The 25,183-nt window shown below is 38.6% G+C and overlaps 1 protein-coding gene and 1 long non-coding RNA gene across 4 annotated transcripts; one reads left to right on the top strand and one right to left on the bottom strand.

Annotated features, from left to right (window-relative positions):
- The first annotated feature begins 9,166 nt into the window (after window positions 1–9,166).
- Window positions 9,167–14,336, top strand: LOC121899491 (gonadotropin-releasing hormone II receptor-like). Of its 2 annotated transcripts, none has more exons than XM_042415357.1 (4): window positions 9,167–9,417; window positions 10,159–10,755; window positions 12,743–12,896; window positions 13,044–14,336. In XM_042415357.1, the coding sequence occupies exons 2-4, from the start codon at window positions 10,207–10,209 to the stop codon at window positions 13,589–13,591; spliced, it is 1,251 nt and encodes a 416-aa protein (XP_042271291.1). In that variant the 5' UTR covers window positions 9,167–9,417; window positions 10,159–10,206; the 3' UTR covers window positions 13,592–14,336. The 2 variants fall into 2 exon arrangements, with proteins under 2 accessions (XP_042271291.1, XP_042271281.1); XM_042415347.1 differs by having other exon boundaries at window positions 12,692–12,896.
- LOC121899502 lies at window positions 13,236–24,409 on the bottom strand. 2 transcript variants are annotated; one of them, XR_006096734.1, is made up of 5 exons: window positions 23,122–24,409; window positions 17,617–19,172; window positions 16,940–17,514; window positions 13,413–13,496; window positions 13,236–13,323 (listed from the first exon to the last, which is right to left on the bottom strand). It is a non-coding gene; the product is annotated as an uncharacterized LOC121899502 (long non-coding RNA). The 2 variants fall into 2 exon arrangements; XR_006096731.1 differs by having other exon boundaries at window positions 16,940–19,172.
- Between the last annotated feature and the right edge of the window lie 774 nt (window positions 24,410–25,183).

Here is a 25,183-nt window from a genome sequence, read left to right as displayed (position 1 = left end):
GACAACCATCTGTCTGCCTATTTCTTATTCGGTGGTTATTCTAAATAGAGCCTTTTCAAACATTGATGTGTTTCCATAATCTCTCGCTAATTCTGTCACAGGCGGCGGGTCTATTTAGCCTGGTTCCAGACCTCTGGGTGACCTCTCAGACTTTCAATTGAAGGGAAAACAAAATGGCAATTCAATCTGATCTGATTATAGCGACGGCCTATTATGGATTCTCATCCCATTTTCAAAGCTGCATTTCAAAAACTGTCTTTCTGTCTTGTTAAGTGCAAACTGCAATCTGCATTTGTCAGTGCGGGCTGCACTGACCCACGCTGTGAAGCTATACAGCGACTAATTTGAATAAATTAAAATGTGGCCTCTGATTTGCATATGTTTCAGTAGATGGAAATTAAGTTCATCCAACCAACCCTGCTGCTTTCATCATGTTTGTGTATTTTGGATTGAATTTTGTATTTTAATTCTCATTAGTTTCTCTTCTGTGACCTTTTCAATCAGAACTACATGGATCAGGTTCATTGATCTTCATCAGTTTAATCAGTTTGGTTGTGTAGTTTGGAGCATTTGTTTGGAATACGGCAGGTAACTTTAAAGTACTGCAGTCAAATGTTTGGTAAAAAAATCCAACAAGAACACAGAGAAATAACTTCATATGATTAATTATCTTACTTGTTAGATGCCTACTTAGGTTTAATTCTTTGACTTACTTTTTTCTTTTTTAATTATTATTATTATTTAGTCTTGTTCAGTTAAGTAAAATATTGTTTTCAGTCCACTATGTGTATATTTGAGTTCAGGGTAACCAGTTGTGTGTCCCATATTTGGGGTTATGAGAGAAGTTTTCCACAAAGATGAAGAAGTAAGTTCTTCAGGTCTGCAGGTAAATAATCCAGGAAAGGTGACCAACCTTCAGAAACAGCTCATCTTTTCCTTTTAAGACAGTCTGTAATGTTTCATAGGAGGGTGTTAAAAATCTCTCAATACCAGAGGGTAACACTTGGTGGGAAGTCTTTGATCCAACTGTGCAAGATACACTTTCAAGCAATTAAAAGGAGATTTTCAATAAGTTTGTAGTGTGATGCAGGCCGATGCAATTCCCTGGAGGGCAGCACCAAGGTCTTTTTTAATTTTTATTTTAAATATCCCCCTAATTACCTTGGAAATACATGCCCCAAATCTGGAAATTAACTTACACTCCCAGAAGCAATAGAAATACGTCCCCCTATCAGAATGGCACTTAATGCACAGAGGAGAAAAGGAACAATTTATTTTGTGTAAGGTAACAGAGGTGATATGCAGCCTATATGAATCTTGTACTGAGTCTCCTTCAGTCTGTTGCATCTGAACATGGATCTGATAAAGCTGCCAATCATCTTCAGTATATACAGTCCCCAAATCTCTAAATTCATTTTTAATCAATCATGGTCATTTATTTATTCTTTTATTTATTTATTTCCAGTGTCACTTTTTGGCCTCTATAATGTTCATGTTTTTTTGGTAGTATATGTGAAATGCCCTCACTAAATAGTTTTTAAGAAACTATCTAATAAATACTAATACAAACTAAGTATTTACTGTCAGTTACAGAAGTGTTTAAAGTGTAATTTATTAAGAATTTTTAAATGAACGAGTAACCCAAATACAATGAGTGGGTACCAACTAAACCAACTCAACACTTTTTCCCTTTTTTCTTCCTCTCTAATTCATACCAAACATCATTTCTGTAAAATATCATAGAAATTAACTGTTGAATACCTGCAAATTACATTGATTATTTCCAGGAATTTGTTATAAAATTAAAGGGCCTGTAAAATAAAGCTCAACTCCATCAAGTGCAAGAAATGACTGAGTAAAATTGCAGCGATAAAACAAAAGAGCAGAGCATTAGAGAAAAACAGCCGTGTGCTAAGAACTGTGACAGAGCCTTGTCCTGTTACAGATAATGTATTGCTTTATAGTTTTATAGTTGAATCTTCTGACTATATATTTTTTTATCATTACAATTTTTAAGGGTTAAATATTTCTAATATTTGGCCTATTGAGCAGAAAATGCAAAATCATTTCAGTAGATTACAATAATCATTATTTTCCCCCAACACAATGTGCAGGATATACTATGACACATAATACCCTCACAGTTGATGCTAACCCTCGCCAAGATCCTACCACCATCTGCACAGGTGCCCCAACCAACCAGAGAGACTCACTGTTACAGCGTCACAGACTCAATCCCTCACTGCCTTCCTGCACTGCCAACTGTGAGGGAGGAGTTGGTCCCTGCGGTTGTTGGTGAGTGTTTTCTTTTGTGACAGCTTGGTGCTGATGTCTTGGAAAATTGCCTTTCTGTGTGAAAAACACTAGATTGACATTGTTGAGGTGAGAAATGACCACTGTCTCCAGGGTTTAATTCAATATCCTGTGATTGGGTAGAACAAAAACAACTCTGGTAGTGGTAAAAAGGTTTTCTTGCAGGTATGACTTTATGCTATAGACGGAGTAAAAAATTATATTTGGTTGTAACCAAGTATACCAAATATAGTGAAATTTCTTACTCTAGTTTTCATGCAATCATTCGGTGCTTCTCCTCTTGAATATTACGTTGTTGGATGATGCCAAGAATCTTCAAGAGGGCTCTTGACATGTGTGATGATGCAGTTACCCTTAAGTGCTCTTAAACATTTCAGTGAGTGGAGTTGGTGCTTCAGGCTGTTTTCAGTCTTAGTCATTAATGCAATATGAGACGATTAGGATTATACACATGACTGTGGTGATAGAAGTGGAGCAACCAAAAATCAAGAGTTTCAACTCCAATGTCATTTCTCACCATTGACAATATTGATCCATTTGATGAAACTTGGAAAGTGATTCATCTTAGTGCTGTGCTATGGTATTTGGAAATAAATGTTTCCTGTCAGGAGAAATAAAAGCTGTTCTGCATGATGTATAATGTTAGTCAAAGTAGCAGGATGTCTCTGCAAGCTGCTCTCAATGTATCGTTAATAATAATAGCAGCCTCTGACTATCAAGAGTGAAGACAGCATTAGGAAATTAATTTGGACATAGAACATTAAATGGACATTAATTACAACATTAATGTTCATTAACTGCAGGCAGTTAATGGACATTAATGATGACAGGAGGAGAAAATTTACATTGGTGTTATATTCTCAGATACAACTTGCCACACTCATTCCTCTGTCCATACAGATTAGACTAAGAGCCATAATAGAGATGCTATCTTGTTATAGTAAAGGTCAAAATGTGAAGCCTTTGTACACAGTGACACACACCACCAGTCCGATGCTGATTAAACTCAGAGAGACAATGCATCTCATCTCTGACTGGCCCAGCGTGAGACATGACATTACATATTTACATGTTTGCTGTCTGCTGGCTGTGTTTAGGATGTCTAAAGTTGGAATAAAATCATCTGGCAATATTGTGTAACAATGTGTCTTTCAAAAATGCAATTCTTTGTCCGTGTAGATTCATCATCATTATGGTTTCATTTCGACTTGACACTGCCTCGGCCACTGTCTTTGCCTCCATCACAGGCTTCATGCTCACTTTGATTGATATCCCCAAAGCAGCCCATAAGCCCTCGTACTGCCTGTGCCTGCTGTCGCCTGCAGCTAAAAAGCCACACAATAAAATACTCCATATGCCTGAGGATTTTCGTCTTTATCATTTCTATGTGCAGATGAGCCTGTTGACTGTGACTGTGTCACAATGTGTCAATTATCTGTCTACCATTCTACATCTGGCTGGGAATTATTATGGAGGGTAAAGTGCTTTCTTCTTCATGTGAGCTATAGGAGCAGCCTAGTTCAATCCAGCCTATTATTCAAAATAGCAAGTTGTAAGAGAACCCTTGCTGTCTTTAAAAGGTTGCACATGTGATGCTCATTACAACCAGTGTATAATTTAAATTAGGTTAAATGGTTAAATGCAACATTTTGTTTCCTGACTAAATTGAGTGACTTTATATAATGAGGGATGTAGCTACAAAATAATAGGATGGCACATATTGTACAAACATTGAAAATGAATATGACAAAAGAGGACACACATGCCTCTAAAAGATATGAAATACAGTTTGTGTGTATTTACAGACTCTTTGTTTTGTCAAAATGCCTGCGTGAGTCACTCAGAGTCACTTGCATTACTGTTCTGAGCTTCTCTGGATGAGAACATGAGACTGTCACAAAATACTTTTCTGAAGCATATGACTGTACGGGTAGTAAGCCAAAGTCTTTGGTCGTAAGCCGAAGAGTAAAATGTAGAAGTACTGCGTACCTGTGATTACCGGCCCACTTTGAGCACTGAGCACTCTGCAATATGTTAAGAAAAACAATATTAGTGACCTATTTTGAAGGGAGGCCACTCTGGATATTTTTAGCATGCACTCACTATGCTCTTTACCCTCCACTGCCCATCAGAGACTACTAACAGCTTAGACTGCCGGCAGGTAGACCTATTGTTTACCTGTCCAGTCTGTTGTCTATTTACAGGACCGTGGAACAGAATATACAAGAATACACTGTTTACATATATATATATATATCACTATATGGGATCTGTATTCACTGAGAGGATTTAGAAAGGATAGACTTTCAAATGCTGTCAGCTTTGAGTATGTGGTGAACATTGGTTGGGCAGTCAGACGCATAGCTGTGACACATTACATGTGCATGTTACATATATCCTTCAACTGTAAATTGACATGTTTTTCCTATTTTCTATATTTTCCTGTTTGTTTCCCCAGATTTCCCACTGCTGTCATTTTACACATACAGTGCATACACTGAGTTTCCAGTTTATTAGCTACACCGACAGTAGCTATATCTAATGCCATCAAATGCAGCAGCTTCACTATAAATCCAAACTTGATGCATCTTATCAAACTCACTTCATTTATATCAGTGGAACAGGACAAAATATGAGACACACTTTTCAATATAAAGCAAACATTTCAACAGCAACACTAACTATAGCCTTCAAAATGTAGAGTTTTAATAAATACTTCAGCCTCAACAAAAACTGAACATGATAAACCTCATACAGTAATCACAGGGCTGTTTAAGATTGCAGATGTAGCTACTGAAGGTTTACCTGGAAAAGTAACAACTCAGTGTGTGTTCCCTAGTTCTCATACTTATATGGTGTTTTTTTTTTATTATTACTGTCCAATTATTCTTCTGATACAGTCACCTCATTAAAGGTCATTACTGCACTGAGTACTGAGATGATTAGGAGATTCTTTAATAATTACTTTCAGTTTTTACTTGTTTAGCTTTTTTTGATTATTCATAATCAGTGGATTATCTTATTTAACATTCAGTTACTGTAAATAAACACCATTACTAGCAACTAGTAGTTGTCAAAAGTCAGAGGTCACTGCATTATAACTGACGATATTGATTGATTGAATGAAGACATAAACAGAGTACCTGTCGGGCTCGTCCTGGCCGGACATCTCTTCAGTGTGATTACACTGCAGCCTAAAGCAAATCTGTTTACGCTGAGTTTGCTTTCAGTATCTCAGTACATGTCAGCACAGCTTATAGTCAAGGTTGACTCTGCTGCAGTAGTGTTGAATGTAACATTGATTCAGGTGACCGTCAATTCAGGAACTGCCTGCCCAAAGATAATGAACTGTTCAGTCACTGACGTGTTTATTTATTGGATCAGGGCAGGTTTTAGCATTTATAAAGGTGAGTGGTCACTCTGCTGTTCTCAGGTTAAAAAAAAAGACATTAATGCTGTTGCAGCATTTTAGATGGTAGCAAAAAATGAACATGGCTTAATTCAATGCTGTCAGATTTTGTGGCACCACCAGCTAATATCTATTAGAGGATCTGCAGTTTACAGCACATCAACTCTGTAGCTAAACTATTTGATCGGTGTACTGAATTTTTAAAAAAAAGTGTAACAATTGCAAGATTTAATTTCCTGTGCCATTTACTTTTCATTTTTGTCTAACAACTGCAATGCCATGGCTCATTAGCATGTAATTGTTTTATTTGATTGAATTCTGATGATATGATAGTATAGTGGTTATTTCCCCTAACACATGTATCCAGTAAATGACAAAATACTGTAGATGGATTACCGTGAATAGATGAAGATTTTTTTTTAATTGAAATTATGTCTGCAGGTGGAGAATATATATGGCAGCTCTGCATCTTCACACTGGATCATTTATAAAAGCTTTTTTGCAATCTGTAGGGAGATCTGATTCTCAAATGCTGGTCAGGTTAGCACTGGACTCACCACTTATACTTTTACAACATGTCTGCACACATCCTGCCCCTGTGGCAGAGATATAGTATCAGTACTTTGTAAATCAGCTGACTGTCCTGCCAGCACCTTTTAGCCTGTTAAATTACATCTGATCCACATGGAGGCCATTATTACAAAGACTTGTTGTGTGCCAAGTATTCCTCAGACCTTTATCTTCGATTCTACATCACAAAGTGATGTAGAAGTGCGTATATACAGAAGTAAGTTACTGTATATTAAACCATTTATAAGCTCTTGAATTTGGTGTAATGATGCAGTCATAAAATATGATACTAATGTTGCTTCTTTGAATTCCTGTGATTTCCTCTCTATAGGTTTTCAGTCAAAACAACATGTTGTGCCTATATAGGGTCAACATGTGGGTTTAATGAATCGAGGAGACAAACCAAGTTGTCTCTGGCTTGTGAACCAGCAGGTGCAGTAATATTTGTTGGTTGTGGAAGTGGAGGGATTGTGGCTGGATCACAGTGAAGCAATGAATGATAATAATACTCAGCCTCAATACAAATGCCAGAATTACTGTGGATTAACGTGAAAATGAGTCTGATGTTTGTGGAGCTGAGAAGGTTGTGACCTGTTTGGATAGTAGTCCGGACTCTGACATCTGCGTAAACCAACAGCCAGCACCAATCAGCTGCTCCATCACTTTGACCAGCTGATAATCCACCATCGTAGACTGAATACATGAGAGTGTGCGGCAATAACGAATAGTCACAGAATCTGTCTCTGTACTCTTCTGTGGGCTAATTGGAAACACCTTCAGTAGCTATTTTACTGAGAAACAGACACAGGTCAGTGTCCAAATTAGCACAATAATTAAAATGTACCCGATTTATCTCATTAATTATGAATTTTGTCTTTGTAGAAATCATATCAAATAATTGATCCACCTACATGAAAGACAGCATGATTTTATCACAGGGGGACCAAAGACGCAGCATTGACTTGTACTGATTAGCAATCTGCTTCCTTTTTATGTTTGAGAAGAAATGCATTATATATTTAGTATGTAATTCAGTCATGGGTCATTTTTAATGAAGGTTTTATGTGCTGTATGTCAGTTTTTCCTCTTTTGTGGGTAGCAAGAATGATGTGGAAAATGCAAAATGATGTGAATGAATGCAGTGGTCGAGGTCCTTGTATTAAACCAAAGCAGGTCTTACATATATCATGACCTTATCTCATGTTTTGGTGCTCAACTGCTACTTTTATTGGCCGGAGGGGGACGAACAGGTGAATTTCTCTCTTCTGCTAAAACCTACCTGATTGTGTTGTTTAAATAATCATCCTGTGACAAAAGAGGAGCACGATGATAGCTTAGCAATAAAATATTCATTCATGAATGAATTATTTTGACTGATGTCATGTTTTTCGTTATTGCAGGTTTTAACTTACTTTAAACAAGGGAAAAAGAGGGACTGTGGTTTATATTTGGATCGGCTTTTCAGCTTGTGATCAAAAGAAAAGAATTTGGCTTATATCAGCAATTTTTCAACAGGAGTTCTCCTGATGCAAAGTCTTTAACTCCTGACTCTGGGACTTTGGTGTTATTGGTAATGACTTCCTCTCAGCTTTTCTATGCTGTATTTCTGTATTTCTGCTTTCTCTGTCTATTCTGTACACACAACACCTACTGCACATCTGTCTGCCCTATGAGAGGGATCCCTCCTCTGTTCTTCCTGAGGTTTCTTCCATTGTTTTCCCGTTAAAGGGTTTTTTAGGGAGTTTTTCCTTATTCGAATCAAGGGTTTAAGGATAGAGAATGTTGTATTGCTGTACAATTGTAAGGCCCCCTGAGGCAAATTTGTGGTTTATAATATCAGGCTATACAAATAAAAACTGTCTTGACTTAACTAAGCATCTTTCCTCTTTTTTTTTTGCTCAAGAGCCTTTATGGAAGCACACATAAGAATTGTTTTGTTACCTCATATAAAGAGCTGAGATTACACCCTCCTCCACAGCTGACATAGGTATAAGAGAACAGGAGTATACAGTGTAGGTGTGTGATTATGTGCCTGCAGAATGTTTGAGGATCTTGTACTGAATGTATGGAAACAAGACTTTGTATAAACATATGAAAGATTGTATGAGAGTGAGGTCAAAGTCAGGATGTGCACTCAGGATATTGTGGTGTACTTAAAGGCCTATAGTTCACAGAACTAGTCAAAAGTCAAAGTGATTCTTCATGCTTTGAGCACCACAATGAGATTCCATTCACACCCATGCAAAAACCCAGTGTTAATATTAATATTAAAGCTCAGTAATAACAGTGGAAAGGTAGGAAAATGTGTAGGTTATTATTTATTTATTGTGAATTGGGTGACGTGCCCCGCCAATGCATTGAGTTGTAAATATGCCAGAATAGGCTTACAGGTAACAGTTGTTATTACTTTTAAAGCTATACTTTCTTGTTTCTTGAGGATCATTTTCTCCAAAGGTTCCTTGCATTATATTTGTGTGTTTAAGCTTTATGGAGTACAGATGTAAGACTGGAAGAAGTAGAAGAGTTGCTCCTGCCTCGACAAGGTAAACAAATAAATTACTAAATAATGCAGAGGTGGCAAAATAGGAAAGAAAAACAAACAAACAAACAAACAAACAAAACCATCAGGCCTGCATAAGTGTATTTTGTACAGATATTCTCCACTAGTATATCATTACATAACCTTGCCAGACATAATTAAGAAGTACAGTTAATAAGAGCAGGTTTTGTGTTAAAATGACGCTAATAGGGGCTGCAGTGTCTCCTTACATTTACTCTGGCGGGGTTAAAATTAGAAACTTTGCCGGAGCTCAGGGTTCATTGAATTGACGCTCCTGGGATGCGGTGATGCTCGTGGCCGCGCCCACGGAGCGACTGACGCGCACCGCGGAGGATGAACAAAACCCGTCTGAAAACCACTCGAAGGGACACTGAGATAAAAGTGCGAGGGAAGACTGGAGACTCTTCAGACCGACTACCAGACTACTCAGAAACTCAGCGCTGTACTCGTCTTGAGGGCTCAACCCGGGGGATGGAGCCGCAGCGGGGTCTGAGACTTCCATAAAGGAGGATTGCACTTTCTTTTTTCACTAAAAAACAGACTCGGACAAACATCGGACATAAATGTGAGTTTATTGTAGCTATTTGCGTTATTTATATGGTAATGCGCTTATATTTCCTCCCACTACATATAATGAGCAAAAGCATTCTGTACAAATACGCGCACACATAGATTAAACCACACAGCCTTATGTGAAGTGTAGTATTTGGTTACTGTTGTTTTTAAGTACTTCCTTGACTTTTAAGCATTCACACCAAATATATAGTACAAGATAATTACAGAATCATTTTTTACACCATCGAGGAATATGATAATAAAACATGCAAATTAAAAGCTACAATTAATCTTTTATTTATTGCATTTTCAGTTGGATTTGTAGTGTAATATTGCTAAATGGAAACGTTTTAAATACCAGGCTGAGGCTCTCCTCAGGAAAATAAAGAGAAATAAACAGAATTTGTCGAAATGTTTGAGCCATTTCCATCTTTATTGACCAATAGAGAGTCATTGGAATGTCATTAGTCATTAGGATGTAATTAACTTGATTGGTTGTCAGGTGGTGCTGTTGGTGGTGCTGCTTATTCAATAGTCTGGAGACCCCCTATGCATATACTGTGGTTTGTTAGAGGCGATCATAGTATGTTTCCACCTCAGTGAGCATCAGAGAGATGTGCCCTACACAGAAGTCTGCTCCCTCTGTCAGCCGCTGTATTACTCCATATTACTGCAAATCCATGCGGATGAATCTTCATGCATACGGCTCATGTTGTGTATATTTTGTTTTATCTCCCTTTGGTGCCACCAGCCTCCATGTAGCTGAACAAAATGCTGACTCCTTGTTGAGGGTCAGAAAATGAATGCCTCCTCCTGCTGTGAACCTCCAGTCACTATGTATCAACAGAGCTCGGGATACGACCTCAATTCTAGCTGCGATTGGCTGGCTCCTCACTGTAACTGGACATCAGTGGACAAAGCACTGCAGCTTCCCACCTTTTCCACAGCAGCTAAAGTCAGAGTGATCATTACTTTCATCCTGTGTGGTATATCCTCTTTCTGCAACTTGGCTGTGCTGTGGGCAGCCAGTGGCCACAAACGCAAATCCCACGTCCGAGTGCTGATCGTCAACTTGACTGCAGCCGATCTCTTGGTTACCTTTATCGTGATGCCAGTGGATGCAGTGTGGAACATCACAGTTCAGTGGCTGGCTGGCGACCTGGCCTGCAGATTCCTGATGTTCCTCAAGCTTCAGGCCATGTACTCCTGTGCCTTTATCACAGTAGTGATTAGTCTGGACAGACAGTCGGCAATCCTCAACCCTCTGGCCATCGGCATGGCCCCGCAAAGGAACAGGGTCATGCTGACGGTGGCGTGGACTATGAGCGCCTTGTTCTCGATCCCTCAGGTAAGGCCAAGTGAGACTGGTTTGACATGACAGGTGTTTACAGCCTGTTTGGTTTTGTTAAACACAGAGACTTAGGATGAAGAAAGTGATTAAGAGAGAAGTGATGGGTCACAGGATACACTGTGAACTGATCTCTTATGTGTGAAGCTTTTCCTTGAATGACTGTAAACTCTACTCCATGCACAGTGTTATAGTAAGCAGGCTATATGCCTTTATATCTGGCAACAGATCACTGGATTTGCATGTATTATCTCAGTTACAGAAGTATTAAAGTGTAGGCAAACCGCACATGCTAGGAAAATCTGGCTTAATGTTTACATTAAAAAAATGAATTCTTTTACATTGTTCATCATCCACTCCATTTACATATCTCTGTGCATTTGTATAAATATGGCATTTGGTAGAAGCTTAGATGCATGATTTAGTGGCCCAGAATGTCTCAGTGTCAGGGATTAGTGGCTCTATCATTGAGTCACACATGGACTCAATGACAAAGCCCTTCATCTCTAATCCTGGCAGTAAAGATGCTTCACTGTACCCACTGAAACATAGCAGCATAGCATGTAACACTGTTGATCACGTGAGATAAAAGCAGAAGTGTGGCGATACAGTCCAGCCTGCACTCTCCAAACAACACGTTGGTGTGACGAATCTGCAAAACCCTGCATTACCCTAAACAGCAATGATTTGAAATGTTAAATATCAGTGTTTTCAATCAATAATTCATACAATATGCACACATGGCAAATGCATTATGATTAGAGTGGAAATAATTAGTTGATGAATAGATTAGTCAATCAATAGAAAATTAATAAGCAACTATTTTGATCATCAATTAATAATTTCAGTTATTTTTCAAGCAGAAATGCCAAACAATTTCTGGTTCCAGCATGTCAAATGTGAGGATTTGATGCTTTTCTTTCTCACATATGATAGTAAACTGTAAATCTTTGGGTTTTGGGCTGCAGGTAAAACAAGCTATGACAAAATGATCAGTTATTCATGAAAATAAAAGACAGATTGATTGAAAATGAACATAATTTTTAGTTACAGCCCTAATTATGATTAAAAGACTAATCAGACATTTTGGGAAATGCGTTGATAAAAATCAACTTTCTTGCAGGTAGATGAGAATATCGATACCACTCTCAAGTCTGTATGCTAAATATGAAGTTACAGCTAGGAGAGAGTTAGCTTAGCTTAGCATAAAGACAGCTAGCCTGGCTCTGTCCAAAGGTAAAAACAAGTTGTGGTTTTGCAGGGAGTTATGTGCTGGACTACATCTAAGCTGGGCCCAGAGGTCTTTCTTGAGGTCTCCTTTGCTTGCCGGGCAACATCATGACAAAAAGACTCTAGGTCTGTCTGACACAAAACCCCTCATAAAACCACTAGAACCTCACTTTTACACTTAAGTTTTTGTATGAATTAAATAAATGAGATATAGCATGTTCATTTTTGAGTTTTAGAGGTGCTTGTACGTTGATTTTATTACCTTTGGACAGAACCAGGCTAGCTGTTTCCCCCTGATTTTAATCTTTATGCTAAGGTAAGCTAACTGTCTCCTGGCTGTAGAAACTGAAACTACTTGGTTAAGGTTGGAGAGAAAACATCTTCATGGTTAAATATTGAAGAAAGCCAACATTAATTGGTAGTCTAAGATGGGATGCAAACTCAGGTCTCAATGTGTTAAATAACCAACAACCACCCCGACCTCCACACCTTTAGTTTTTACCATGATAGAAAGAGGACACAGTATTAACTGGCATTGAACATTACCACTGGTCATAAATTTTGTGCTACATGAGTGTAATTCTTAGGGATAGTGGGAGGTTTGGTCAAAACCAAACCATCAGACAGGAAGAAAGAGAATATTGGATGATAACTGCTGCAGGAAAAATGTGATCACAACATTTTTCTTTTATTTTTAATTCTGCAGATGTTCATTTTCCGTAATGTGACCATCACCTATCCTGCAAACTTTACTCAGTGTACCACTAGGGGGAGCTTCGTCACTCACTGGCAAGAAACGGCCTACAACATGTTTACCTTCTCCTGCCTCTTCTTGCTGCCGCTGGTCATAATGATTATCTGCTACACCAGGATCTTCATCCAGATCTCCAAGCGGATGACAAAAAAGAGCTGTAAGTTTGAAGATGAGTCTGGTGTTTGCTTGTTCAGAATGTAATGAGACATGACTCAATAGAAACAGCATACAGAATCAATTTGGTGCATTTATTTAAATCACAAAGGTAGCTGTTCAATAACTCCTGACTTTTTTTTCCCTCCAGTGTCCCCCAATGAGCCACATCTACGCTGCTCAAAGAACAACATTCCCAAAGCACGAATGAGAACTCTTAAAATGAGCATAGTCATAGTGATCTGCTTCATAGTCTGCTGGACTCCGTACTACCTGCTGGGTTTGTGGTACTGGTTCTTCCCAGACGACCTAGAAGGGAAAGTCTCTCACTCCCTCACTCACATCCTGTTCATCTTTGGGCTTTTCAACACCTGCTTGGACCCCATCATCTACGGCCTGTTCACCATACGCTTCCGCAAGAGGCTGAGGACCTGCTACCGCAAAACCGCAGTGATGTCAGATAAGGAAACCAATACCACGGTGATAACGGAGTCTTTGAAATGCACTGCCAAAGCTTCACCTTCTAAAAGAGGGATGACTTCTGGGGAAAATGACAGCAACTGTGCACAGCTTGGGCCGAAATCCACTGACAGCAGGTGTCTGACTGTGTCAGTGGAAGAGGAGGAGGAGGGCAGTCATGCCATGTCAGTACATAGAGCTCAACATGATGAGAAAAACAGAGTAGAAACAGAAATCTAACACCGTTTCTTGAACTGGTTGAATAATTTCACAACCAAACCTAACATACATGTATAAAATAAGTCTGGAAGCATCACACATCCATCTCCTTGTGGACTTATACATGTTTGTCTCTGGGTGTGTTTTTGTGTGTGTCTGCTGCGTGGGTCTGTCGATCTTACTTCAGGGTTATATAACATCTGTCATCATACGACAACTGCTGTCTGATGGTTTGTGTGCTGGGGAACTGGCTCCCATTTTGAGATAAATCTGCTATATGAAATATTCATTCAGCAGTCTGTGGAGATAGTTTCAGCACTAAATGGGAAATAGAAGTTGATTGTTGGGTTACACAACAGTGCTGTGGAGACGTACGCAGTTACACAAAGCTCTATAAGGGAGCCTTAAATGACTTTTAGGGATTTGCAGCCATAACAACATGAGAGCTTTTTAGAGATGTATTCATCCAGTCCATTCCCTCTGGAAAATGAAGGACCATCATGTCAGTCAGACAGCATTCACATGGTGCGTTGATCTTAGTCTGCCATAAGCCACAGCATTGTTTGTGTAATGAGGAAAACTGTGATTGAGAGGTAAAAACAAGATAATGAAAGGAACTCTATCAGCAGCCTGGTGCAGAAAACTATCAAGGTCACAGACACAAACAGAAACAAAATCCCCAGATTAAATCTAATCCATTCCCTCAATCAAACTGTCACTGCAACTTTTTATTATGTGTGGATTCCTAAACAGATAAATACTCGGATGTAACTACAGTCGCACCTCCATATTTAACTGCACTCATGTAAAACTAATTCTGAAAGATGAGGTTGATGGTATTTTCAGAGCAGTTATATAAAACACTCTTAAAGGCATAGACTACTTTTGCACTTACTGTATGTTGGACTTGATTGGCTGGATTATGCAAATTAACTGCTGCTCTATTTGTCTCGTCAAGTGTTTTGGGTGCAGTTTAAACAAATGTAATGAAATATGTAGATTGGGTGCAAAAAAATGCGTGTTGTTACAAAAATACTCATAAACTGTACCGAATAAAATCATCTTCATCATCTTATGTGGAGAATTATATCACTGGAAGACTAGTAACTTAGTTAACGATAGCATGTTGTTTGATTAAATACAAATGTTTTGATCATAACATACAGGCAGTGATTAGCTGAGATACATCGAGGTTCCAATGGTTATCATTATAAGCTTAATGATTCTGTGTTTGGGACGAATGAGTTTAGCAAAACTGTGATACTAAATGTGATACATTCTCTCCAGTTTACATAGAATATATACATAGAACATAGAAATGATGTCTCCAGCTAGCATCAGGTGGCTCCAACAGCTCCAACTCCAATCTCATAAAATTCTGTGAATTGACCCCAGAATCCAAAAACATACTAGAGATAAATTGCTGCAGCCGTGCAAGAGACAGAGCCACGAATCAAAGCATGTTACACTCCCGCTACACCACAAAATGCTGCTGATTTGAACGACCTGAAAGTCATCAGTCAGATTTTGGCTTCTGATCAGCGTTTGGCTTCTGCCATGGCCCAACAAAAAATCCCCTGTGATTACACAAGAAAGGGCAGTTTGTCTCTCCTATTTGCTGCTGTCTAATGGCAGCAAACACAACAGTACCCAGGATGCTTTGATGTTTTGCCTCACATCTGCTCTGGGAGTCATTGAGGCGGCTCTGATCAAAGTGACTGTCAGTAACAAAGAACATGAATTGACCAAACTTCTATGACAGATATAGTCTTGTATAATGCAATGGATGGAAAAGATCACAGTATAGCCTACAACCACAGCGTACTGTGTGACAATATACAGCATTATTCTACATCTACAGTGTATCTACATCTGGTCACTATAAACCATTATATTTTATCAGTGGTAGGGTGTGTGAGCTGCAGTTATGAGCACATTGTAACGGACCATAGCACTGGAATGAAAACTGAGCAACAAGGCAAAACTCTCATTTAATTGGTCAGTCTATTTTTCCAGTGTCCACTCTTTGCCTGTAGCCATGAGAGTGGGGTAATGACTGAAAAAAATGAGATTGCAGATTCCTACAGCCAAAATTAGATGTCTCAGGAAACTTCCAGGGAGTTTGGAAATCCAAGAAAACCAGAGCCAGTTGAGATGGATCCAGCATCTCGGTAGGATGCCACTTGGATGCCTCCTTATGGAGGTGCACTAGACACGACTACCTGTGAGAATAATCTGAGGTAGACTTAAGATAACTTTACATCTCCCAGCTGTCCAGGGAGGGTTTGGATCTCCCCAGGGCAGAGCTGCAGAGGAAGACTAATGGATATGCAACAATATAACCTAGTATGTAACTATCCTACTACGGTATGTGATATTAGTGTCCACTCAATATGTAACAAAAAGCCTGAAACTATATATTGTTGTGCAACAATGTAGTACCACTACTGTGTAAAATAATAGAGATTACAAAACCCAGTATAACCTGGTTTGTCAGTTTGCTTTGTAAACAAACTACTACTGTTGTTTCACCCCTGATTATATTTGAAATGAAATGATTCAAATGATTTTTTTAGCATAAAGGAAAAGGGTTTGGTTATTACAGCCTTGATCAGATACAATTACGAAAGGAGCAACTTATTCAGCTTTTAATGCCTAAACAATGGCATCGTCCAAACTTTTTATATAATAGGCTTGTTTTTTTAACTTAAAGTAATAGTTTGATAAATTTGAGAAATACGCTTATTTGCTTTCTTGCCGTGAGTTAGATTAGAAGGCCAGTAACACCTCTTCATGTCTGTGTGCTAAATATGAAGCTGAGGGTGATTAGCTTAGCTTAACATAGCTTAGCTAAAGACTGGAAGTAGAGGGAAACAGCTAGTCCGGCTCTGTCCTAAGTTAAAAACTCTGCCTACCAACACATCTAAATCTCAGTAATTTACACATTGTATCTAATTCCATTAATCTGCAGAAATGTAAAAATGTTTGTGGTAAAAGGGGAGTTACATAGTGCAACTATTTCTTGACAGACAGCAGCTCATGCTTCTGCTCCATGTAAAATCTGCAAAACCTTTGTTTTTACATTTCTATTTGTGTACACATTAAACAAATGATATGCAACATGTTATTTAGAGGTGGTTAACAGAGCCAGGCTAACTGTTTTCCCTGCTTTTAGGCTTTACGCTAAGCAAAGGTAAGCTAAGCTAATTGCCCTACTTGCTCTAGCTCGTACTCACACGCACAAGTATTTCCCAAAATGTCATACTATTCCTTTAAAATAATTGAGTATTTCTAACAATATATCATAAGTCATAATATATATAACCCAAACCTATCATGGCATTTTGAATTTTGCTTTAGTTGCTGTACCTGCTGTAGTGATTTTCTGGGATTTTCTGTCTAGATTGGCAGCTGTGTCGAACAGGATGAAGTGGACGATCCAAGTGACTGTCAGAGTCTCTGAAGGGAATTGTAAAACCCAGGACATTTTAACACTGATGTTGTCATCTCACAACCAGTCCCACTGAATCCTCTGGAGACCCTGAAGCTGGGTCCCTGTTACCAGAGCAGTCAGCACATGCGGTCAAGGGCGATGATGTTACTCTGTCCTGACAAACTAAATGACCGAATTGCCATTGGCTTGATGCACGAATAAAACATAACACACAACCATAGCAGCCCGTGACAACAGTGTTGTTTTAATCTTTTTGGACGCCTGCCAGAATCCATATTGCTGATAGTGGAGCTGTTGTCAGTCTAATCTTATTTTCAGCCAAGATTGAAAGCTATTGCGTGCTTGTTGTCTGCTTATTGTTACGGTAGAGCAGGTTTTTGCTTACATTGTCTTGAACTTGGCCACATTACTTTCTCTTCTCGGCTGGAGAATGCCAACTTATTCACTGCTCACTGATCCTTCCCAGGACTGTCCACTCATATTACGTCTCCTACAGTGAGAGGAGAGCACATTGTATGATGAGCGCATCATCATACAGGCCTCCCTTCAACATTTATTCCAGTTGTACTGCTCACAAAACAGATGTATGTACCTGTAGCTCGCGAAGGACAGCTGCTGAAGACAAGCAAAACTGCATACTTTGTGTTTTCCCCACTGCAACCGTCATTTCAATGTGCTGATCAGCATGAAACCCACACAGATCAGTCCAGTCAGTGTTAGAAACCAGTTGTTCTGTAAGAAGAGAGCTTTCCTTACAGAGTTTGTTTAAAACTGTGCAGATTCAAAGTACTGCTCCGGTCAGATCTTTCAGCCTTTAAGCCTACTCATTCACTTTTCCCATATTATGTCAGAAGGGTCAGATAATGTGTCCGACTCTAGGTCTGAGATATTCTTAGCCTGAATACATTCTCTGGCCTACAGTAGCTTAAATGTTGTAAGGCTCAATGAATCTCTTGGCCAGTAGAGATCAGATTTAACGATTGATTGGGTTTAGGGGGTTTGTTTCTCCAAATGGATTCAAATCTTGTCCGTCATTGTTACTTGCTCTAAAACAATGGCATCACATGCACATGTAACTTCTCTTCACTGTCCTCCCAGGTTTGATTCAGGTGTTGTGAAAGCTTTTTACACTGTTCAGTGTGTCACATTGCATGATATTTCTACAGTATGTAACTCTGGAATGAGCCAAGGGGAGTTTTAGTTGAGTATATGTTTTGCAGCAGGTAAATGTCTAATTCCTCGATGTGCTTTACACTGCCTCATTACTAAGGTATCACTGGGATTTTCTGTACAGTTTTTAAATGGCTCTGTGGTTCAATTTAGGGGGAAAGCATCACCTTATATTACCTTTCAGTTGCTTTAAATTCTGAGGAAGGACTCCCAAAACGGAAAAATCTCACTTTGGAGCCAAATCTCTCCTTTTTAAAGGTCAGTTTCAGGTAATGGCAGATTTGTTAGGTTGGAGACTTGAATGTTCTCACTGCCGCTCATCCACTTTTCATAAAGGCTAATCTAATTTTCTCTGTCAAACACTGGTGTAGATAAAGTGCCGAGATAGCTGAGAGTCATTAATGGCACACTAAGCTCAGCCCTCATTTTCAAGATACAGGAAGTTACAGTCAATGGTAAATGGTTTTGTCATGTCAAAGTGGCATTTAACACATTTATAGTGACCTTTTCAAATATGTCAACACACACATCAGAAACTCAACTGCTCTGCTACAAAGTAAACCCAGAGATGTTCAGAGCACTCTACACTTAGGTGAATTAATGTTGATTTAGTCAAGTCAGGTTAGCTGTGATTAAATATTTTTTAATTACAGTTATATTTCATCAGACCTTCCTTCACTAGAGCACTTTGCATTTAATCTCTGCTCAGACATAAACATAATGCAGATTTCCTACTTAAATTCATACAGAGTTGAGACATCATCTGTCAGGTCATTACAGAGCTGCAGGTGGACGTGGTTCACATGTTAGACTTGTAACCTGCATTCTGTCTCATGAGCACCAACATGTCTCTTCCTTTGCTCTGGAGACGGTCGAGCCTGTTGCCTCCTTCAGCTCCACCTGTCCTTCCCCTGATGCTGCTGGATCAGAGGGAGTGTGAGCTGAGGTCCCATGATGCTTTGCAGGGCAGCTCACAGACTTATGAGACAGAAGATGCAGATCAGTGTGAGGTCAGGGGGACATATTCTGATGGATCCAGACCAGCCAACAACACTGTACCATGTAGATTTGACATGTACAGCAGTACTGAGTGAATGACAAACTGTAAATGATGTACACAGGTTGTCATCTGTGTAATGGTTTACATTTCATATGCTATGTAAAACGCTTTAGGACTTGTGTGAGTAGTAAAAGTACTAAAACTTTGCTGCAGCTGGACCCTCTGATGCTGTCTTCTCTGATCTTAAACACTGAACTGATGAAACAAACGAAACAGCAGCAGAGTGACTATTGAAAGTCACTCTTTTAGTTACAGAAACCACTTCTTACTAGTTTCCCACAACAGAGTATTTACAGATTATTGCTGTTGTTGCAGATATGATCAGGGACCTTTTCTTGGAAACAGAATAATCAATAATCAATCCAAAGTGTATCAGTGTGTTTTATGTTGAATGTAAATAGGAGTTTAACACCAGAATCCCAAAAAGTTAGTGGGAGATATAAAAGCTCAACATGCATCAGAGTTCTTTGTAAGCTTTGTAGTGAAGCAGCTGGGAGTCGGCTGCCATGTTTAGTTTGAATGTAAGAATGTAAGTATAGTGAATGATGACGGCCGTCTACAGCAGGTCAACCATGAGGAAAGTTATTTACATCGACATATTCCACACTGAAACACATCCAGATTAGTGTCTGTAATGTAGCTACAAGTGACTAGACTATGGTTCACAAGTGTTGATGTTTCTCCTTCATGCTCTTCACCAGCAACTCAAAACATTTTGGACATAATTTGCTTGTTTTTATTGTTTAATTTTTAGTTGCTTTAGCAAACCAATTTATTGTCCTGAAAACGTGTTTTTGTTTACTAACAACAGAATGAAAACAGAAAATATCATATCAATCATCTAGAACAACAAACATGTTCCCAGATTTCAGAGCTTTGGATCATGGATCATCTTAACTCTGGTGAAACTTGTGCTGCTTTAAATGAATCTGTGTAACTGTATGATGTGACTTTGTATTCAAAGATCCTGTTAAAAACAGCACATGGACAACAAACCCAGCTGATATTTTATAACAAGAAAAACACTTTGTTCCACTGGAGAGTCTCAGTGAGCCAAACAAGTACACAAGTCAAAACAAACAACAATGACATTTGTTCATTTTTAGCAATTTTTATTTTCTTAATCTTAGTTCAACTTTAAAGATTGAATCGTCCAGTTCACAGCACAAAGAAAGTGTTACGTACATATTTTCTATCTGTGTAAGACATGAGTGTGAAATAAGACTATTAGAATATTTTGGAATAGATCAAATCATATGAAATCAGATTTGAATCGTTGTGGTACATTTGATTTGATTGCGTTGGAAAACACACACTACTATTCTTTTGATTCTTTTCATTCCTTTAAAAATATTTTACTCACCACCATCCCCTCATGGGAGGACAAATTACTTTATTCTGTATTTTTTTTTTAATCATATTCTACTTTTCTCCTGTAACTACTCAAATCTGAATGTCAAATTATTTTCTAAATCATTTATTAGATTTAAAGGTTTTTAGTTGAAGTGTGTTTTAACTAGTTATTTTGTATGCTTAATTCATATCTTAAAGAGCTCATAGTACCCTATTACCCCACTAGAACACTGCGCTCCTAGAAATCAGACTTACTGGTGGTTCCTACAGTCTTTAAAAGTAGAATGGGAGGCAGAGCCTTCAGCTATCAGGCTCCTCTCTTGTGGAACCATCTTCCAGATTCGGTCCAGGAAACAGACACCCTCTCTACATTTAAGAGTAGGCTTAAAACTTTCCTTTGTGATAAAAGTTATAGTTGGGGCCGGCCAGACTCACCTTGGACCAGCCCCTAGTTATGCTGCTATAGGCCTAGACTGCCAGGGGACTTCCCTTGATGCACTGAGCTCCTCTCTCCTCCTCCTCCTCTCCATCTGTATGTATTCATTTACTATTAATGCATATTACTAACTTGACTTCTTCCCCGGAGTTCTTTGTGCTTTCTCATCCGCAGGAAACCCCATAAACCGTGCTGGCGTGTTGATGTCCTTCTTCTGTCCTTCTCCTGCTGTTTCTTGCTGCTAGTCATGCATCTAATGTTGTTGTTCTGCTTTTCTGTGTCCCCACTCCCCCACCCTTTTCTCTCTCTCTCAACCCAACCCAACCGGTCACGGCAGATGACCGCCCACCTAGAGTCCAGTTCTGCTTGAGGTTTCTTCCTATTAAGGGGGAGTTTTTCCTTATCGCTGTCGCAAAGTGCTTGCTCATGGGGGATTGTATGGGGATTCTATGTGAAAAGAGATGCCCTGAGATGACTTTTGTTGTGATTTGGCAGTATATAAATAAAATTGAATTGCATTGAATTGAATTGAATGTGTGTCATTTCTCTCTCTCTTTTTTTGATGCCACACCACACTGTGACGCATCCTGTCAGGACGTCTCACTAAAGTCCTGATCAGCTTCTGATCAGGACTTTATTAGTGACTAGAAAACCTTTCATGTCATCAAGTTGGTCTTTGTTGTTCTCTCCTGAGAACCCAGCTGGCATTTAGAGCCCAAGAGAGTCAGTTTGTGATGTTCACATCCAGTAATAAACAGCTGCTGAGGATGTCTCAAGTCCCATTGATGTGTGACTGATTGATTATGTCAAAGATTTCCTCTTTTGTCTTCTGACATTCTCAAGTTGCTCTGAGGGAAAGATCGTCCACCTCACTCCTACAGTCCGTTTGTTATCAGACCAATCGAATCAAAGTGTTTAAAAACTATGGTGAATGATTTGTTGTTGCCAACGCTAACAGCCTGCAGTTTGTACAGGTGAATATTAGATTTGATGATATATTAAATTAGTTTCTACATCAGATTAGATTTAATTATGTTAATAAATTTAAACTCACCTCCACCCCCCTCATTGGAGGACAAATTACTTTATTCTGTATTACAGTAACCATTTGAAGTATTACTACTTATTCTACTTTTCTCCTCTAACTACTCTAATCTGAATTTAAAATTCATAATTTCCAAAACATTTTACAAATAAGTTTTTTATTTACTTAAAATGTTTAGTTAAGTTTAGTTTTAACTGTTATTTTGCATGCCTGTCATTCTTCTCATTTTTTTTTCTTTTTAATTTTACATGAAAGCACAAATTATACTTGCATTTACATCTCTATACAAACCACATAGAGATGTAAACTGCAAGTATAATTTGCGCTTTACAGAGCAACCATGTTCAAGTCACCATACCCGCTAGTGAAGCAGGACACTGCTTTTCAGCATATTTAAACATGCAAACCAAGAGTGAGTATATAGTGACAGTCCTGCTCAATATCTGTATATTAAAACTAATTTCTGCTGCCCGTCTTCCACTGGGTCAAACAGTGAGCCACATCTATTACGGTAACACCAACACATATGAGTTGAACTGTTCACATAATGACTACTGATTTATTCTTTCTGTGATAAGCAATGAATAGAAGTTTAGTATTAAAAAAACGTTTTTGGATGTAGTTGCTCTTTTATTCACATCACAACTATGCAAAGAAAGTGATAAGTGTGAGGAGTTTACTCATCACAAAGGAAGATCTAGATGCGCAGTCTATTTTACACGTAATACTCGACAAAGTGAACTTGCATTCCCTATGTACAACAAAAGATGCACATTTTTGGCAAATTACTCAGAAAAGAAATCAAGTATCCATAACTTATCACTTATTGACAAAGTAATTACATAAATTCACTCATTTGTAAACAGTAAAAATAATTAGTTTAAACTCATTATTGTTATTTATTCATTGCAGCTCTGTCAAAAATATCTAACAACGCCAAAGCCATTTTCTGTATTAAAACGTGTAGAAATTAAATAAAAAATGAGATTTTGTTGAACTACAGTCAGCCTGAGGTTTGAAGTTATTTACTTACCATCACCAGCTAACGTTAGCTTTAATCAAGAGGACTGCACACAGCAGCATCCTCACAGTGAAGCTGCGGGATTCACACCCTCCCACCTCTGGAAAAAAACCCAGGTGACCCCTGAATAAATACTTTATAAGCTTCACGGGCCAGATACGAAAACAGAAATTGCAAATAAAACAACTGAATAGTATAGGAAGAGGTATTCCTCCTTGTTTGCTGGACGCTAAACATCTAACTTAACTTCAACTGGAGCACCTGCGCCAAGTTAACAGCTAACGTTAGCTAGCCCTCCACTGAACACAAGGAAAACATTCAAATCAACCTTCACAATTACTCCTGGTAGGAGAAGGCGTTATTGTAGGATACATACTGACAGAATTTCAAATTGTAATCAGTCACATTACTCGTTACTGAAGAAATAATCAGTCATTTGTGATACTATAAGTTACTCAGTAACGTTAATGCCTTACTACTCAATACCAGCAATTAAAAAAATATTTTTTGACAGAATAATACAATAAAATGCGTTTCTTCTTTTCTTGACAATATATTTCCTCAACAAAATTTTTTAGCAAAGATGCTAATGCTAGGCTAATTAGCATAGTTGGCTAATAAACTATGCTAATACTAATTAGCCTAGCTTAGCTTAGCTTAGCTACAGAGCATAAAAAAATAAATGTACCTCTCCGACGTCTGTGAAAGTGACGATTAACACGGGTTGTACTTATGTACTGTAACTTACTGCTGATAATGTCACCGTTGTTATACAATTGGCGTAGTTTCTTTAAGGAATAGCCCAGTGCGTAGGAAGTGTGCCTGACGTGTGTGTGTGGTCAAGGGAGAGCGAGAGAGAGAGCGTGTGTGACTGTGATAGGGAACGGGAACGTGATGTCATCAACAGAAAGTCGGCTATTTTTGCAGGATACCGTCACCTCTACACCGTCACCACCCATCTAGCTAGGTAGCCTCAACCCGTTCAGCTCGATGTAACTCTGTTAAACTTCAGTTTCAACATGGTCGTAGGTTGCATGCGTACAAGTGTGTGGTCGATCAAGAGAGTGAGAGCGTGTTTGACAGTGACACTGGCGACTGGAGCAGAGAGTACGAAGTTAGTAGTTTAGCTGTGACAGTAACTGTTAGTAGTACAGTGTATGTACAGTTTGAGCTGTTCTGTCGGTGAATAAATGCTGCAACTCCTCAAGATTGAAGCTGAGTTCCCATTTCTTGCTTGGCATCTGTTGATAAAGTGGAGGGAGTTAACCTCGAAGTTAGCTGACTTCGGCCCTGGAGTAGTGGTCCCTTGTGCTGTCTGGACGATGAAGCAGGAAAGGTTAACACCGTTCTGGAATCATTTCATTTCATTTTGTTTCATTACTATTTTCTCTCCAGTTATAAGCAGAGATATGTCATGTGTTTTGTATGTAGTGTCATGTAAGTTATTTGTTTTTTCATAAATCCTGGAATATTTAATGAGGGAGGAGGAGCAGCTGTTGTTTTAAGGATTTCAAAGTTAGTATTTTTACAATGTCTTAAAACATGTCCAGAGAAGACCTTTAAGTTGGCAACTAATTATAATCACAATATAATAAGAGGAGAGCTCCCGATCTTCTTGCAAAGTTATATGTACATGCTGGATGATTCTTTTCTACACATGTGAAAAAGTTGTTGTTTTTTTTTAAAGTAAAATGAGGGATGCTTCAAAGCTTACACCAAGTAACATGCTTTATAGTAGTGTGTAATATTCACTTAAAGAACTGGAAAAAAGAACATACAGTATTTAGAATGCTGAATAAATACACAGTGACTTGAAAATGTCTCAACATTAGAGAAATTTAAATGTCCATGTCAGTAAAGTGAGTCAACATATGGCAATTCGCTGGTTGGATTACTTCCTTATTCCATATGTTAAGTCCATATTGTTTGTGAACAATAGAGTGCTGTTAGAGTGGATGGTTTGTTGGAGATGATAAGTGGCAAGACGGGACTATACTGTTCAGGGCCTCTATGTGTGTGTGTGTGTGTGTGTGTGTGTGTGTGTGTGTGTTGTTCCTGACATACTGTATGTATA

The sequence above is a fragment of the Thunnus maccoyii genome, chromosome 1, assembly GCF_910596095.1.
Source record: "Thunnus maccoyii chromosome 1, fThuMac1.1, whole genome shotgun sequence".
Lineage (NCBI taxonomy): Eukaryota > Metazoa > Chordata > Actinopteri > Scombriformes > Scombridae > Thunnus > Thunnus maccoyii.
Note: the sequence above shows the minus strand (reverse complement) of the source record. Positions and strands in the feature narration are given on the sequence as shown.

Coding starts and splice junctions, on each gene's coding strand:
- LOC121899491 (XM_042415347.1), top strand. CDS start 10,207: ATGAATGCCTCCTCCTGCTGTGAACCTCCAGTCACTATGTATCAACAG. Junction 10,756..12,691: donor CCTTGTTCTCGATCCCTCAG/GTAAGGCCAAGT, acceptor TTAATTCTGCAG/ATGTTCATTTTCCGTAATGT. Junction 12,897..13,043: donor GCGGATGACAAAAAAGAGCT/GTAAGTTTGAAG, acceptor TTTTCCCTCCAG/TGTCCCCCAATGAGCCACAT.